We start from the raw sequence: 18297 nt of genomic DNA, 5'->3' as shown, positions 1-18297 counted from the left end.
TTGTAAAACAGACCTCGGCATTTCATAAGACCTAGCACAATCAGTCAGTGTGCATCAGTGCAGTGTGACAGAGGGCTGCAAAGCAGGAGGCCGGCCTCAAGGGGGCACCAAACACTGAGTGGGGGAGACTGAGGGTAACAAGATATTCATGAGGGCTTGAGAATAAATAATTTTCTATTAGTTGTAATGAGGAGATTGTGCTGTAGAATAGGCCAAACACTTGCCATTTAGTTAAATAGATAATTAAGTGATAGCTCTGGAGAATTTTAGCTACTGTTTTTTTTCCTGGTTTTCAGGAGTGAATAGATGCTTTTGGAGTCGGCCCATTTTATGTATTTGTGTGCAGTTTGAATCATGAACAGTGATGTTAGGCAAGCTGTCGGATGTCTGTGGGATCCAGTAGCAGCTCAATCCCTGAAAGTCTGTGGGGTCATGTACCCCACAGACATTCAGGGATCGAGCAAAAATGAGAAGGGGCTTTGTCTAAGCTTTGTCCGACAGGAAACCCACAGTCCCAACCATGAAAACCTCTGTAGCATGAAGTGACTGAGATTCATTTCTTTACTGTTTTGCACTGCATTAACATACCTCAACAAGATCCATGTCTTTGAGAGACAGTCCTGCCTTCTTAAGAGCCTCTGTGATCGCTGGAACCGGGCCTAGAATGATTCAAAAACACAAGATAGTCTTTAGAAACAAGAAATTTTGCCAAATACTATGATTTCTTTTTCCTCTATTTTTTGTGAAAGAAATAAAGATATTTGCTCAAGTGGTACAGCATGTCCATCACCTGTGTCACTCACCAATTCCCATGATGCTCGGGTCACAACCTGACACATGATATGCCACTATCCTGGCAAGCGGTTTCAGCTTGTGCTCTTTCAGCGCATCCTCACTGGCAATCACCACAGCAGCAGCACCATCCGATACACCCTGCCGATGAGGAGGATCATGCTGTGTTTGGTGACGGCGTTTTTCATTGTGGATGTGTGCTGCAGAAAACTCTGTCCATACTGAATGTATGAGTGTGTCATTTGTTTTATGTATGTTTTTGCATTGCATTATATGTCGATTTGTTTGTTCTCTTCATTTATGTTTTTGTTTGCATGTATCGCACACAATGCATGTATATTATATTTATGTTTGCCAGCGTAGTGCCTGTTCTAATCATGCCTTTTCAGAGCAGGCCGGATGCTTGGCCGCCAGTGTTGCTGCTTGCAGCTTTCTGGAGAATGGCTCATCTGAAAAAACTTCATACTCACACACACTGCTCTTCTTTAGTCGTCAGAAAAAACACCCGTCAAGTGTAAAGTCGATCAGATGAATGGTTGCTGAGATAACCGAAGAACTGACACACTTACAGACAATCAGAGATTCCCTCCTTTTTAGTTAGATTAGATGTGTAATTCTGTTCGGATCTCCACTGCTTCTTTTTATTATGTCCTTTACTATTTCCATTTTGTTCAGTGTATTTTAGCTCAACTGAAAATGTAGGAATTTAATTCAAAAACAAAATAAGTTTTTGTTTGAATGAATGAATGCATGTATGAGAATGTTAATTAATTTTATATTTATCTAAAATGCTTGTTTACTGTCTCTCATTTTAACTACTGCCAGATAAAATGAAACTGCAGAAAGTCATAATGTCTAATGGAGTGTTAAAAAACAAGAACTAATAAATAATTCAAACCTTAAGAAGCGTGACTAACCCCAGTTATCACAAACCTGTGAATGGGCATCTTTTCGTTCCCAAACTGGCTGAGCAGCTTCTGAGTATTGGGTACTGATGCCCCATTTTATTCCAATAGTAATGACATTAAGTGTCAGGGAGCTACATATGATGTTGTTAACAGGTGATAACGTCTTATGTAGGCTACACTTTGCAATAACTGAGACAGTTCTGTTTTTAGATTTATCCCAGACTATAATATTGAGTTCCAGTGGAATTAGAGAAGCTGACAAACTGTTGATCTCAAAACTTCACACAAACAAAATGGTGGTCTGGGCTCACCGATGCATTGGCAGCAGTGACGGTTCCTCCCTTCTTGAAGACAGGAGGTAGTTTGGCCATCTGCTCCAGCGTGGTCTGGGGGCGAGGGTGTTCATCCTGAGCCATGGCCACCGTGCCTTTCTTGGCCTTCACATCAATGGGAGCAATTTCTGCTGTGAAGTGACCACCCTCATGAGCTGGAGGTTAAAGAAAAAAAAAAAGTTAAGATCCCAATAATAAAGACACTGTCTTCCACTGGGTAGTGAACGTGCACATGCAGGGTAACAGGACCATGGATCTATAAGAAACTGCTCTCACCTGCCTTCCACCTCTGCTGCGTCTGGTGTGCGTACTTGTCACATTCTTCTCGTGTGATCTGGTATTTGTCGGCCAGGTTTTCTGCTGTGATGCCCATAGGGATCTTGACGTGCTGGTCAGTCAGCCCCGCCCACAAAGTGTCCTCCATCTGTCAAGGAGATGACGAGAGCTTTATGAAGGACTTCATCTCTTTTCCCTACCCGGCCAACATGTGGTGTGGCTGTAATTTTTTGTTTCTTGTTCAAGGTCTTTGAAGATAAAATGTTCGTGCCCAGAGCATGGACCCATGCATGTGATAGGTATTTAAAAAATTAATAACAATAACAAATAAATAATGCTATTACGGTAAGTAGAGAACATCAAGAAAAAACAACCTTGAGGTCAACTCCAAACTTAGTACCGAATCGTATGTTGCGCACAGCATATGGAGCCTGGCTCATGCTCTCTGACCCCCCACACAAGACCACCTCTGACTCCTTTAGGCAGATCTCCTACAATCACACACAGAAAATACACCCATCCTCGGTTTTGTTAATGAGTAACAGCACGACACATAACATAATACGTAAGATCCACAAATTAAAATGATGACATTATGTCAATCTCGATAACACATTTGCTACAGATATAGTAATATAAATTAGCTTTATCTACATTATATCTGCACCACTCTTATTATTTGCTGTGTAGCTGTTATTGTTTATTTGCAATTCATTTTCTATTTCGCTCCTATACTGACATCTCAGATTAGTTTTGAGTATGGATAGCCAAAATGTTTGTGATTATGTCATCCAAGGCCAAACTGTTTATGAGTGCTGTATGGACACAGCGGTCGTGGGGCTAGAAAGAGTGATTTTACATCTATATAGACGTGTTTTGCAGTTCATTGGTGCACTTTGATGAAATAAGGCTCATTTGACGTAAAAGCTAAGTGTGTATATTAGTAATCTAATAGTTAATTCCACCAAAAGTCTTGGTTCTTCATCTGCTTCAGTGAAAAGTTGTTTATGTCTATAGCATGTCTATGATAGCCTATGTGGCAAATGGCAGATCTCCACCATAAATTCCGCGGTGTGCATTTCAGCCAGGGCCAAAACCACCATTTCAACATTGTGGGGGACAGATATTGAATTTGCTATTGAATTGCGAATATATTCCAGCAATATTGGGACGGACATTTTTGGAGTGCCTGAACTTTGGAGTGCCTGAACTCCAATGTATATGGACGTTGGGTCCCTGATTTCAGCTCACAAACGGATCCCTCTGTCTTCCCGGAGTACTACCACCGACCTGTCTCCGGTGAGATGCAGCCAGCAGAGCCCTGGGTTATTACAGTGGCCTAAGCACCACAGACATCCATGATCTCCATATGTTGTCTGAGTCAGCTGTGCATCACACGTAGAAATAACCCAGCAGACAGACACTCTTTATTAAAAATATAGCACTTTCATGGTAAATGGGACATATTCACAAATGTCATCATGACACAATGTGCGTGAAATGTCTTTGTTTTATGGATTATGTGTTGTCTTAAAGTAACGCTTTCCATTCTCCTTTCTTCTCCCAGCCCGTGGCCGTTTAGAGGGAAACTCTGATGGAACGTTGGGCCTGCTGTCAGGGCCGCTCGCCCCAGACCCCGTGTTGTATCCTGGGTGCTACAGTGCTCGTACCCGTCCCCCTCCTCCCCGCATCGGTCCCGATGCAACTCACATCCTGGAACGGGGACAGAGAGGGGTAATGGGGGAACTCCTCAAACTAGATGGGATCTCCATCACTGCTAATCCCCCTAAACAAAGTAGGTGCAACTGTCAGCTCCTTTTATTATCTCTGTAAAGCAGTGCTCTTAAAAGATGGACAATTCTGTTTTGTCTTGTCGAATGGTATCAGTGTGTCTCTAACCAGCTTTAATCTCCGTGTTGAACATCTCCATCTATGACAAAGACCTCACAGAAAGTTATCCACTTGACATGATCTTGTTGCAGCAGTACTGATTTTCAGATAACTTTTGTGACCTTTGCCCCTCAGAGAAGCTGGTGAATGAGAATGTGCGTCGGCTCAGGGAGATCCAGAGGCGTTGCAAAGAGCAGGAGGCTGAGAGAGCCATGTCCCGCTCTGTTCCAGTTAAAGCTCTCTGGACCTCCTCTAAATACCATGATGTCCCATCCAGGGTTATGGCACAGCTACAGGTAAGTGTGTGTCACCAACAGATAAAAATAATGGAGTCGTTTCCTCAGGTTTACTTCTAATCCAGTCTCTCTCCTTCATGCAGGAGGCTAGCCCAGCTGTTAAACCACAGTGTCAAAACTTTCTGAGGGCCCACTCTTGCCATGGCTCTGGTGGCCCCCGCAGACCTCATGACAATCCTTCTCCCTCTGCTTTGCGGCGGCCGGCCTCCTGCTCTTCTATACGGGACCAAAATCTGCAAGTGAGAACAGCCAGTAAATTTGAGCACCATATGTTTTCTGACAAGGAAATCATGAGGCATATTTTTAACTGCATTAAAGCTGAAACAGTTAGTCAATCAATATAAAATTACTCAAACCTCATTTTGATAATAGATGGGTTGTGGTAAATTGTGATGGTCATTTGTCTTTATTTGACATTTTGTAGCCTAAGTTCATAATAATAAAAAAAAATCAATACTGAAAATGTTAGTTGCCACCCTAGTTGCATGACCTCCTATGAGTGCTGTATGTGGATATAGTTGCAGATTCAAGGCAAGACCGTGGACTTTATAAAGCATAATGCCCGGGCCGCATCAAAGACGACACTGCGTCGCTCCCAGTCACTTACAAACCTCAAAGACAAGCCTGTGCCCAGTGCAGTCAAGGGACAGGTGCCACAGTAGTGAGTAAATGTATAATCATTTACAAAATAAGGTAAATTAGGCAGTATATTTCTAGTTGAAATATATGATCAGGAGACTGAGTTTTACTGTTGTCCAATGCTATCCATTCTCTGTCACTCAAACGTATAGTCTTCAGGAGAGGAAAGAACAGTGGCGTAAGGAGGAAGAGGAGAGGAAGAGGAATATACCTGATCCGAGCATCCCACCGGGCCACACCCTGATGTCAGAGAAGGACAGACAGGACACGCTGCAGTCCCTCAAAGAGGGTATGCATCTGATCCAATAACCTCTGCCCTCAAATGAATTATGATACAGTGAATGATGACTTAATCGTTGTTTTTTCTGATCCTGATTTGTCTGTTTTTTTCCTCAGCTCATAAGGTCCTGGTGGCTGAGCTCCTGTCTCTCCCGGTCAGATCGGACACTCTGAGCGTTCGTTCACGTCGCGCTCATCTCGACTGCAGGCTGTCTGAAATGGAGGAGGCCATCAAGATCTTCTCCAGGGACAAAGTATATATCAAAACAAATTCTTAGCACAGACAGCCCTGGTTCTGTGTGGAACCACCAGCTGAATCAACATAGCTTTTGGTTTCATATAACGTCACCTTGAAACTTGTAACATAGCTTACAGAATAATAATATCAGAATGTAGTGTCATTTTTTAAACTGAAAAAGATTACAAATGGATTGATTATTACATGATGCCAAGTGCAGTACACTTTTCTGCTAGATATGCAACCTTTCCCTCAAGGAAAAATGTTAGATGTTGCAAAACAAACTCATGAGGTCCCTGCAGTCAGCACTGATGAAGTATCACTGGCTGAGATGTGATATGTTCTCCTTTGTCGATTGTTTGTTGATTGTTAATTATGTTTATTTTATGATTAAATCAAAACAATATGTATTTTTTTGTATTCTTTAAAAGTAAAATGTCATTAAAATGCAGTATGGTGTTTAAGAAAGATCAGAGTTCCAATTTATTTTTTGCTTGTAACATTTAATTTATACTCACACACTCTCTGTGAAAACATTTTATTCAGATTAAACTAGAATGAAAATTCAAATTGCTTTTAGAATTAAATAATAATAATAAGAGGAAGAATTTTAATGTTATTTTATGTAATGGTAAGGTTTTTCTTTTTCTTTTCTTTTCTTTTTCTTTTCTTTCTTTCTTTTTTTTTTTTTTTTTTTTTTTTTTTTTTAATGTCGACGTCAGCTATAACGATGTGTGACGTCTTACGCACGCCCTGCCCCCAGACGTCATTCGGTCATTGTTTAGCTTGGACTAGCAAATGTGCTAGCTAGCTGCTAAGTCTACTAAGCAATGTTTTAACTCTTCCTTCCTGCCCAAAAAACAAGTACGTTTCCGTCACAGATTGAAGAACGGACTGAACAAAGATGAGCAAAAGGAAAGCGCCTCAGGAGTCCCTGAACGAGGGAATAACAGACTTCCTAGTCGGTACGTGGTGAAGACAGGCGGTGGAGCTTAGCTAATTATCACCAAGCCTTTCAGTCTAATAATATATGGCTAGCTTGCTATTTTGCCGGCTACCGTAACTTAACGTGTATTTTATTTGTTAAATAATTCAACACATGCCGAAAGATGTTGGTATTTTTTATCAGCTTCATTGGGCTGGAGAGATTTAAAGGTCCTGTGACGCTGACGGTGGCCTGCCTGTCATTTAAAGTCCTGCTCCTGCATCGTGACACCAAGCTGACCTCAGAGTCAGATTAACACCAGTGTAACAACAAATAATAACTCGTACATTATTTCACTTTCACTTCCAGAGTTGGCCAATTACGAGAAAAACGTCAACAGGGCGATACACAAATACAATGCGTACAGGTAAGCTCATTGGTCTGGTTAATAGAGAGTTGGCTTGTGTGTGTGTGTGTGTGTGTGTGTGTGTGTGTGTGTGTGTGTGTGTGTGTGTGTGTGTGTGTGTGTGTGTGTGTGTGTGTGTGTGTGTGTGTTATGGAGGGCTTTGGGTTCTTGTGTCTGATCAGAAAACATTTAAAAAGAAACAGAGGGGTGTTTGGAAACATAAGTTAGTCCCAGCCAAGACAGTTGCGCTCTAAAACGCATCCAGAGGCTGTATGCATGGAAAATAACAGGAAATACAGTTTATATTTTTAATTTTAGCTGGGGTGATCCTGACAGTACATTGTCTTACCTAGTAACCAAAAAAGAACTGCAGCAATTTACTGCCTCATTGCCTCATAACTTGCTCTTGTGTCCTGTCTTAAGGAAAGCAGCATCTACCATTGCCAAGTACCCAGAGAAGATCAAAAGTGGTGCTGAGGCTAAGAAACTGGTATGTGTACTGAATATAGTCGTACTGCTTTCTATTGCAGGCTTTAGTTTGACCATTCAGTGTGTGGAAATGGCAAAGAGCAAATAATAAACAATACATATTACTTGATAAATCACTGATTCTTGAGAATTTGGATAAATCATGTCCCACTAAGAAAAATGCTATTTTTGCTGGAAATTTACAACATTTTAATGAATAAAAAGAATCAAGGGCATAATCAGGGGGTCCTTTGCACATTTGTAAGGTTCTTTTATAGGTTTATTTTTAATTTGTATTAATTTAATGATTATATGTTGGCCCATGGCCTACAAAACTAGTTGTCCTCGGATAGGAGATAATCATTTCAACTTGATTAAAACAACAAAAAGTAATAATTTCATTGAATAATATCTTTACCACATGAAAGAGTACATCATCATATGTATTAAAAACTACAAACAATGGGTTTTGAACAATATTTACTATTATTTTGTGGTTGCTCAAAATGTGTCCCAGATAATCGTCACCACCGTCAGATATATATTTTAAAAATAATAATAAAAAAACTACAAGGTCAATTACATTCCTGAGGAGCCCTTTTCAAACCTTCAGCTCTACTGCATGCTTCAAGACCGCTCAGGCTCCTGGAAGTTTTCTATTTTCTCTTAAATCTCTTCATATTTTTGGACACTGCTACTGTCACAACCATAAATTGTCAACATCGTCACTTCTGTATAAAATATATTAAATTAGATTATGGAATAAATGTATACTTTTTAAGAAGAGGTCTGATGCAGGTAGCAACAGGGGGGAAACAAGATGGCTAATGTGAACAACTCATGCTTAGAGAAGGTTTTTGTCACCACCGTCAGACGTCACCACCGTCAGGTTTTCTGTCTGACAGTGATGACTGAAGTCTGAAAAATGCTTATAACAGTGCTCAGGATTGTTATTTTTTATACCAAATAGTTAAATAAAGTTGTTAAGCAAGAAGCCATTGACTTGAGTGGTATAAATTTTGGAAATGTATGTTTTAATGAGGCGACTGTCACCACCGTCAGATTAGTGTCACCACCATCAGAGGCAGTTATATTGGTTTTAAATGAATATGCTTACAATATGTTTCTTTGGTGCTGTTGAGTTATTAAAGTAATAGTCTCTTTAATACAAAAATATGTTTTTCAAATAAAAAAAAAAACATTACAGTGACGGTGTTGACAAAAACAAAGTAGTCTAATAACTGGAAAAACCTATTTTATGAAAAATATGCAAAATGAGGAGGTTGCACCGGTACATTGCTGAACAGCCAAGACCTTGGCCTATAATGATATACCTTCAGATTTTGTAATTTAACGCACTTTTTTTTTTTTTTTAATTAAAATCTGTTTTATCCAAATTCCGAAGAATCAGTGAAATGTTCATTCTGCTTTCAATCATACACATCCATTGCCACCACAGGGAGAGAGGGTAACTGCAGCAGTGCGTAGGAACGGTGTTCCTCCAGAAATCTCCATTGAATTAGATGAGAATATTGCTCAGGCATTTGTGGTATGGTGTGCAAGGACTTGAGCCGACATTAGCTTGTGTAAACTTGGATAACAGTAATTAGTGATGTTAATTTCAAAGGCCTCTTACAGTTTTTCTCTAGAAAGTTTTGTATTCATGTGGTTGCTTGGTTGTGCCGTGTTGATAATGATTTTCCCAGCCGTTTTCTTTCCACTGGTACCATGAAGTTTCCTCATGGGAGACAGCTGACAGCCGATCACTTTTTTTTTTTTTTTTTTTTCAGCAGCTCAGTCAGTGTGTTACTTATCCTGGCAGCAGCAGGAAGTGATGTAGGATGTGGGATGGTTTTGGTTATAAACTGACAAAATGAGATATTCTCATCTCAATTTAGGGATTAGGACCATAGCAACATGCAAGACTCAACTCACTTTACAAAAAAGCCTTTACTTTGTTAAATAGGTGGAAGCAAATTTTTAAGCAAATTCCCTTTCACAGCACCATCTGCATTTCACAAAAATTGTATTGTTTCATTTAACTAACTGAACCTGATGCTGTTATGTATATCTGGAAGTAGGGAAGTGCAAGTAATTTTTAGCAATATAATAACAATACTGATGATAATAATAATAGTTAATATAATAGGAATGCTTGTGTCCACATTTGCTGGGTACTGTTTCCAGCTAGAAGCATATTAATCCACATGTGATTTTTCAAATTAAAGTCATTAATGAGTTTTGTTGTCATTTCTTCATATTTATATACGAGGAAATGACAACAAAGGAGATTCACTGTCTCTCAAACACAGTATATTAAAGGGATAGCCCTCAATGACAGCCCCTTTTATCTAGACAGATGACTTGACATTTTCTATTTTCAGCTGTTGAAATTTTGTCTTTTATTGTGCCTTCTTTGTGTTGGAGCTGATGAGATTCCACTTCAATGTGATGATGCCCAGAAGCTGGAAGTGACTCCTCCTGATTTGTCCTCTCAAACACCAGCATGTTCATGTCGCTGTCATGCGGTGTCCTCTGCTCTAGCCTGAAGATGTTTGTCATAGATTTTTGCCAGTCAACAGCAGTCAGCTACTCTGCATGTCTTACATAATCAGCGCACATAATAATGTTTAGTACCCTCACGCTGATTTTCACATTTCAATAGGATGGTGTGGGAGCTAAAATTGCAGAGAAGATTGATGAGTTCCTACAAACTGGCAAGCTTCGGAAACTGGAAAAGGTGAGTGTCAGACCGTCAGAATTTTGCTTTTATTATAGTTTGACTTTCACATATTAAACAGACTGGTGCGATGCATTTGTGTTTTTTCTCTCTAGATTCGAAATGATGACACCAGCTCCTCCATCAATTTCCTCACCAGAGTCACGGGAATTGGGTATGTTCAAATTTACATTGGATTATCCCAGTTGGATGCATCATTACTAAGAAACATGCACCTGTTGATCCTTTCTGTAACAAACTGCTTCTCTTGGGCCTTTCGTTTAGTCCTGCCGCTGCCAGGAAGTTCTATGAGGATGGAGTCAAGACACTAGAAGGTTTGTTTTGCATTGAGCTGCATCAAAACAATTTGGTAGAAAGCTGCTAGACCTATCACAAAGTTGTTTCACATACATAGTGTGAACCCATTCCTGATCTATATAGCTTGAGCCATACATATCAGACACACAATCTTATGTTTTGAAATGTGCACAGTGCATATATAGGTCTGTTAGCATGACAGTACTGAAGATTGTCTTTGACTGTTTTTGTTGTATTTTTAGATTTGAAGAAAATCGAGCACAAGCTAAATCATCATCAACAGATTGGACTCAGGTACATTGGGTGGATTGCTCTTAAAACAACAACAAGCTCTGTCTGAATATCATCGTGTCTCTTTTTATTTATTTAGCATGTCTTGCCAGGCACAGTGTTTTAACAAATCTTCTTTTTTACTTCCTTCAGGTACTTTGAGGAATTTGAGAAAAGGATTCCACGTGCTGAAATGGAGAGGATGGAGGTGAGTGTACATCTAGACTTTTCTGTTTGTACACGTTGGCAGTTGTCAGTACTTGTCTTGTCGTGGAGTGTGTATTTATGTGTGTATTTTTTTAGGCTCTGATTCTCAAGGAGTTGAAGAAGGTTGACACAGAATATATTGGAACAATCTGTGGAAGCTACAGGAGAGGTGAAAAAAAATCCCTTTCTGCCCATTTTAATTAATTTCACTAATTAAAACTGAAGCACTGGCAAAACTGACATGCGCATATCTCTTTTTACTTCCATATCCACAATTCCCAGGTGCTGGGTCCAGTGGTGACATTGATATCTTGCTGACCCACCCAAACTACACCTCTCAGACCGAGAAGCAGGTTAGAGTCTTCTCTTGCATCTTTAACCCTGTGGGAAAATGTAGTTGGTTGCACCACAGTTTTACCGCTTAAAACTTTATTGATCTGTCCCTCTTTTCTAGCCCAAGCTCCTGCATGCTGTGGTAGAGCATTTGGAGTCCATCGGGTTTGTGACTGACACTCTGTCCAAAGGAGACACAAAGTTCATGGTGAGGCCGCTGCCTGATGTGCTCACATGTGCTAAAGCAGATGTATTTGATGCATCGTTTGGTAATGCCCTTAGCACAGTAACAAAGTCAGCCCTGCCTCAACTGATGACGCACACGACTGTTGGTACCAAGTGATGGCTTTTGTTTTTTTAGGGGGTCTGCCAGCTGCAGCAGAGCGATGAAGATGAGGAAGAGTTCCTTCACCGGCGTATTGATATTAGGTGCCATATTTTGTATTGCTTTTAATGTTTACATTTAACTGATGCTATTGCACAAAGTAACTTACAGTGATGTAGATGGTGGGAGTTCACTATGTTGCTCAAAGGCACTTTGACAGGATAAATGCCTGTTTTAAGTAAATTAAGTAAATTTTGCTGAAGGGAGCAAACCTTCCAGTACCACGATTTTTACCTTACTCTACAGACATACCGCCTGCTCTAACGTTGTCATTTTATTATGTTTCTACTCTCTTGTCCACATTTCTCTGTCCCGTCTCCATCACCCAAAGGTTAATTCCCAAGGACCAGTACTACTGTGGTGTTCTGTATTTCACTGGGAGCGATATCTTCAATAAAAACATGAGAGCTCATGCTCTGGAGAAGGGCTTCACTCTGAATGAGTACACCATACGACCACTGGGTGTCACTGGTGAGTCACAGCTCCGCCTGTCAGATTTATTAGCACTTTGCATGACCCCTTCCCAGTGTAACTTCCATCACTGATCCATAATCAGTTAATCATGCCTTGTAGTTGTAATATCTGTTCTTCTTATTTTGTGAATCTGTTGCAGGAGTAGCAGGAGAGCCTCTGATGGTGGACAGCGAGAGAGACATCTTTGAATACATCCAGTATAAATACAGAGAGCCAAAGGACCGCAGCGAGTGAAGATGAAAATGATCAGCCACATGTATTTTAAGCAAGAGTCGACCTGCAGACAAAATCTGAAGCATGTGTATGAATGTCTTTGTGTTAGTACTGTGACTCTCCACATGGCATAACTTTGATATAACAGTTGCTGCCATTTTCAAAACAAAATACCTGTGAAAGCTCATTTTAATTTATCATTTTTAGATTTGTTTTTTCTTCAGGTCAGTTTTAACTATTTAAAACATCATCATCAATGGGATTTCAATCATAGCACACACACAATCATGCATCAAAACCGCCAAAGTGTAGTTGCCCCAGGGTCTATATTTATTTTGGAAAAGCTTATAAGCTTTTTTTCTTCAGTGCTACAGGATTTTGCACCAGTATGCAAAATAATAACCATGTTTAACAGTGTGTTAAATTTGTACTACTTTTTAATTGACATGTCAAAATTAGACTGTGAAATACCTCTACTAGAAGTTAGTAGTATTGATTTAGGCAGGCTTCTTGTGCTGTTGTTTTTGTTTATGTGCCTTGACAACTGTCAGTGCCCTTGAATACACACTTTGGCACCGCAGTGCAAGATATTGAGATGCAGTTTTGTTACAAACACAGACAGCACAGCAGCATCGTTTACATGTTTGCCTTCATTTCGCAGTTGATCTTTGTCTCCTTCATCACACAGAATTGACTGTGTATTTAAAGCTTAAGCATTTCAGAAACAGTCTGGAGGAACTGAAAAATTGGCTTGGTGTGTGTACTGTTTGTTATGTTAATATGGGCTAAAAATGACAAAAGGAGGGTGATACTAACAGCAGCTCCAAGACTGACAGAACTGAAGCTTGTTTTGTGGCACAGTTTCTTATGTACAAGAACTGTGTACAGTTGGGGGAGGGGGGGGGGGGCAGACTATCCTTAATTTTTAGGAATTTTTAGATTTATTGACATCAAAGCCTCCGTCATTTATGTGTGAATGCAAGTGTGAGGTTTTTACATGGGAGTGTTAAATTATCCTTCATTTATATTACAGATATGTTCCCCAAAATAGCAGTCCTGTTTGTTACTATATTAGACTTGAAGGGATTTTTTTTATTATTATTATTGTAGTTGTATTTGGTGTGTGGCCTGATAAAAATGAAAATGAAAGTGTGTATTATTGTCCAAGTCCGCTGATTATGGATCAGAGACGTTTGTGATGTGTGCAGGAATTACAGTCAGGGTTTGAAGTGGCTTCTGGTCTGTCGTCAGCTGTTGAGATTTTAAAATAAAGGTGAGATGTCTGTCCAGAGTATGAGTGAAATGAATTAATAAAAAATTGTAGGGTATGTGGGGGGAAATGTTTGTGAAAAAAAAAAAATCCACATCTTTAGCTATGCAAATATTTTGTTTGGTTAAAAATGTTTCAAGATGCAATCTGTGCGTGTGTGCGTGTGCGCGTGTGCGTGTGTCTGTTTTGTGGCCATTGTAATGTTACAAAAAGACGCCTCCAGTTAAAGACGTGTCTCTCCTGTCTGTCTGCCTGAAGCCAGCCACAGGAGGGACTAGATTAACATTTTGTCTATAAGCCTAGCCTACTAACAACAGATTACAGATTAGCCGTTTTGATACCTCATAATCGGTTTCAAAACTCAAGTAAACATTTTATTGGCTGAACGAAATATTAAATGTAAAAGGCTTAGGTACCATTACTGTATATATACTGTGGTGTTATGTTGGTTTGAATGATGAAAAACATTTTATTTTCATTAATTTGCTTATTTCAATTTTCGTTGCCATTAGTGATAGCGTTACACATTTTATGCTAGATACATACATAGTGGCTGGAATAACTAGCCAGCCATTAACTATTTAGGCTAATAGCTATCTAATAACGTTATAATACTAAAGTAATATCTTTCCTTATATTGCAATGATAAATCCACTGGCAATATTTAATTCAGACACCAAAAGGAGAAAAATATATATATAAAAAAATGGTTTGTTGACTTGATGTTTCCACTTTTCACATTACAAAGTGTACTGATGTGTTACCTGCTTGATATGAAACCTTCTTGGGCAGTGAAATTATTAACGCTGCTTATTTACAAGATTTGCAATTATCATAATTATTATTATTATTTAAACAACGCGGCAAACATCTTTGTTTTGTTTCTCTAGCTAGCTACGCACACTTCAAATCACGAGCTCGCACTCGCTCGTTATTTACCAAGGTTGCCACGGTAACCACCCCATAACCGCAAGGCATGATGGTTTGAAATAAAATGCAAGAAGATATCCCAGGAAAATAGACGAGAAGAAGCCAATGGCTGCGTCCTATGCGGCAGTAGCAGCCAATGGGAGGATGTCAAGCCCGCATTCTTCGGCAGTTACACACCCACATTACTTTTGTGTCAACCACACGGGAGTTGACGCTGTAGGAGCAGTCGTCTCTGTAAAAAGTAGACAAACAATCTACGGACGAATATTAGGTAAATCATGGACTTAACAAATTACCTAACTGACGATGAATTGATTTGATATTAATGGTGATCGGAGCGATGGGATTTGTGTTGGTGTGGAGAACAGTGATTGTCTTGTTTTGACTGGATGGATGAGCTGCAAGCTAACGCTCAGCCTTAAAGAGCATATTGCAGGTTAAATTTTTTACAAAATTTATACTTAACATTGTGTGAAAATGACCATGTGAAAGGTTAATGCAGGATTTCATATGTTTTACAAGATATTAGGGCACGTATTTAGAGGAAAAAGTGGCCGTTTTGAGCAAAGCGCCTAAAAACGCTCTTTTTTTCAACATGGCGTCATATGACGTAACAAGATGGAGTCGGTCTCCTCAGCTCTGCTCCAGCTCAGTGCGCAGCAGTAGGTGGTAGTGAGTCTGAGCGGTCTTGGTCTAATGAGTTGGTCTGTTTTCAGTAGTTTTACATAGCATTTATTTATCATCATCATGGTAAATTATTGTGTTTGTGCTAGCTGCACAAACTCCAACCTGTCAAGACGTCGGCTCCACCGTTTTCGAGGAGAGAAACTCAGTGCGACCATAAATGACAGCAAAACACAGTAGACGCTCACACTGAGCTTAAATGAAACAAGTTCACATAAATTAGGTAAATAACATAAATAAACAGGCCCCATTGCGTTTTGCTGTCATTTATGATTGAGCTGAGTTTCTCTCCTCTCCTCTGTTTGACCGCGGGCAGAGCTGAGCACTCCGTTTGTCTCCACGGAGCGAAGCAGAGCAGAGACAATGAACCGGGTTGGGTTGACAACAACTACACTCGTTACTTTACTGTAAAGGGCTGCTCACACAGGGCAGTCACATTACCTAAAGCGATCGCCCCGGGAATGCACGTCATCACGTTGAAATACGACAACAGGCATGGTCCAATGTCAGCATAAATCAATATAGGTCAAATACATTCATCATGTCTTCTTTTTAGCTAAAAGACGTTTTTGTTTCTCTTAATCAGACATGGGATGTTTATTTACCTTGACAGTGTCGGAGGTAACTTCCTCCCTCTTCAGAAAGTGTCCGACTGACAGCCGGAGCGGCACCTGTCAGATCCGGCAGACCGGGTGCCGCGGACCGGGGGAGCGCGGTGCCGGAGCGGCATGTCAGCTGGTTGCTACTTTAAACCGGGTGGTGGCGCACACCGGCCGGCCCACCTGATGCCAGCCAGCACCGCGCCCACCAGGTCAGGTCTGCCGGATCTGACAGGTGCGCGGCGCACACAGACTACCATACTTGCATCATAAATCAACTTTTGTTTATACGCGGCTGCAGCAGCACGACAGCGACAGACGACAAGGCGGGGGCTTTAAAATCAGTTTATCGTTTATCAGGAAGCTGTTTATCTCTCTCTCTCTCCTGCGGTACCGGTAAAGCGCTATACGACGCAGTGTGGAGTTAAGGCTGAATTATGCTTCAGCGTTGGAAGAGCGTACGGGGGTTGTGCGAAGCACGCATTTCCTACGCAGCGCGTGTGTGTCCAACATACCTCTGCAAACACACTGAGCAATTCTCCTCCCACCAACGTAGACCCTGTGACGTATGGTCGCTGCTCTTCTGTGGCGAGTGGACGAGTCGTATAGGTGCGGGCACTCTCCAAAGTTTTCAAACACAACCGATGAGTCGAGACACAACAGTTTAAAAAAAAAAAAAAAATACGGCGCTGACGGCACAACAACAGGAATGTGATGCCGGTTGCAACGAAATGCCGGAAATAGTGTACTTCGGCGGACCAATCACAGCTCTTGTGGGGCTGCGGAGGGTCCGCGTAGTTACAATTTTTGGGAGGCGCGCGGCAAGGCTCTGCGGCGGTCGCACAACCCGTAAGCTCCGCACAACCTCCGTACGCTCTTCCTACGCGGAAGCATAATTCAGCCTTTATATGATGCAGTGTGAAATACGACTGATAGAAGCTCATTAGTTTCCGTTATGGGTAAGTATCAATACTCCTGCTGGTATTAGACGATCATTATTAGTTATAGCCTGATACGTGATAGCAAACTTTACAGTGTTGTGATGGGAACACTGTGTTAGATAACGCTTGCTGACGTTCATAGATAAATGCGTATATATCTACAAGCTAACCCTGGTCACCTGCCCAGTCCTCCACTGGTTCTCCTCGCACCACAGCTGAATCTCTCTGCCCGTTATTTCTTCTGACTCTGGTCTGTTCCTGGTCTCTTTGACGCCTAACAGGCTCGTAATTATAAGGCTGTGCTCCGTCATATTGATATGAACACACATTCACAGCCTCTTCAGTGTCACAACTAGCATTAAGATCCATTATATTCCTATTGTTCAAACTGACCGCACCCCCTCTTCCTACGTCACTTCCGGTTTAGCTTTTTCAGATGCGGAAGTAAAATTCTGCCACAAAAACAACTCCAGAGGTCACTGTAGAATATATATATGCATATTTCAATGAAAATTCAGTTCCCACATCATTTTCCTACACATTGATTCACTGGGGTCTCCAACCTGCAATATGCTCTTTAACTAACGTTAGTTTGTCGGCTCATTCAAAGCTGGATCTGCATGATGGCATGGTGTTGAATGCTAGTGCTTGCTTTTCTCATAAAAAAAAAAAAAAAAATCCTTCCTTACGTTAGCCTTTCCTATATCACCAGGGAAACTTTAAATTGATTGATTGATGCTGCCATTTCTAGCCTTAATCTTGCGTTTTGCATGTTGCCTATTTACAGAAATGCCAGATGCCCGAGTTAGCCCTCATTTTTGCTAGTTGCCGGGCTGATGATGTTCAATTGAATGAATAAGATGTTGACGGGCTCACATTTCATAGCACACTTGGTGAAGCCTCAAGTAAATTTCAAACGATAATATTGGATGTCTTGCGTATCCATAGAAACTACGCAGAGCGCGCTTCCAGCCAAGCCTGGTGCTGATGGAAGTTGTTATGCAACACAAGTAGAAATGGCTAGGATGTCATGTGTCAGTTATTATGTAACAATAACTTCTACCACTTCATTTTTCCCCTTACAGGTTGGAAACATACATCCTCAGAACATGCATTTTTAAAATTGTCAATACAAAGATAGTCGATTGATCAGAACCACTGGGTTGCCCGGGGTCTTATGATGAGTCGATTGCATTGGGTGTACTCGAATGCGCCTTTGAAGAAGATTAATGCCCTGCTGTGTTTTGGTTTCCCAGGGCAACCATGTCTGACAGAAAGGCAGTGATCAAAAATGCAGATACACTATATTACCAAAAGTATTAGTAATCAGGTGTCCTAATCACTTGGCCTGGCCACAGGTGTATAAAATCAAGCACAGACTGTGAAACAAGACATTTGTGAAAGAATGGGCCGCTCTCAGGAGCTCAGTGAATTCCAGCGTGGAACTGTCATAGGATGCCACCTGTGCAACAAATCCAGTCGTGAAATTTCCTCGCTCCTAAATA

The 18297-nt window shown here is 40.7% G+C and overlaps 3 protein-coding genes across 3 annotated transcripts; 2 read left to right on the top strand and 1 right to left on the bottom strand.

Annotated features, from left to right (window-relative positions):
• Positions 1 to 96: 96 nt before the first annotated feature.
• On the bottom strand, positions 97 to 3049 carry LOC115364968 (3-ketoacyl-CoA thiolase, mitochondrial-like). Its single transcript, XM_030059680.1, has 7 exons — positions 3044 to 3049; positions 2683 to 2799; positions 2309 to 2456; positions 2012 to 2187; positions 804 to 933; positions 589 to 659; positions 97 to 114 (listed from the first exon to the last, which is right to left on the bottom strand). The coding sequence occupies exons 1-7, from the start codon at positions 3047 to 3049 to the stop codon at positions 97 to 99; spliced, it is 666 nt and encodes a 221-aa protein (XP_029915540.1).
• An 18-nt stretch (positions 3050 to 3067) lies between these two features.
• LOC115364967 (enkurin domain-containing protein 1-like) lies at positions 3068 to 5824 on the top strand. Its single transcript, XM_030059679.1, has 8 exons — positions 3068 to 3147; positions 3555 to 3607; positions 3876 to 4103; positions 4334 to 4494; positions 4578 to 4733; positions 5013 to 5155; positions 5286 to 5422; positions 5530 to 5824. The coding sequence occupies exons 1-8, from the start codon at positions 3068 to 3070 to the stop codon at positions 5688 to 5690; spliced, it is 1119 nt and encodes a 372-aa protein (XP_029915539.1). The 3' UTR covers positions 5691 to 5824.
• A 566-nt stretch (positions 5825 to 6390) lies between these two features.
• Positions 6391 to 13659, top strand: LOC115365771 (polymerase (DNA directed), beta). The gene is made up of 14 exons (XM_030060924.1): positions 6391 to 6615; positions 6945 to 7002; positions 7405 to 7471; positions 10115 to 10189; positions 10285 to 10343; positions 10454 to 10503; positions 10729 to 10780; positions 10910 to 10964; positions 11060 to 11132; positions 11246 to 11316; positions 11418 to 11504; positions 11658 to 11725; positions 12013 to 12152; positions 12295 to 13659. The coding sequence occupies exons 1-14, from the start codon at positions 6555 to 6557 to the stop codon at positions 12387 to 12389; spliced, it is 1011 nt and encodes a 336-aa protein (XP_029916784.1). The 5' UTR covers positions 6391 to 6554; the 3' UTR covers positions 12390 to 13659.
• The last annotated feature ends 4638 nt before the right edge of the window (positions 13660 to 18297 follow it).

Source organism: Myripristis murdjan, chromosome 9 (genome assembly GCF_902150065.1).
Source record: "Myripristis murdjan chromosome 9, fMyrMur1.1, whole genome shotgun sequence".
NCBI classification, from domain to species: Eukaryota; Metazoa; Chordata; class Actinopteri; order Holocentriformes; family Holocentridae; genus Myripristis; species Myripristis murdjan.
Note: the sequence above shows the minus strand (reverse complement) of the source record. Positions and strands in the feature narration are given on the sequence as shown.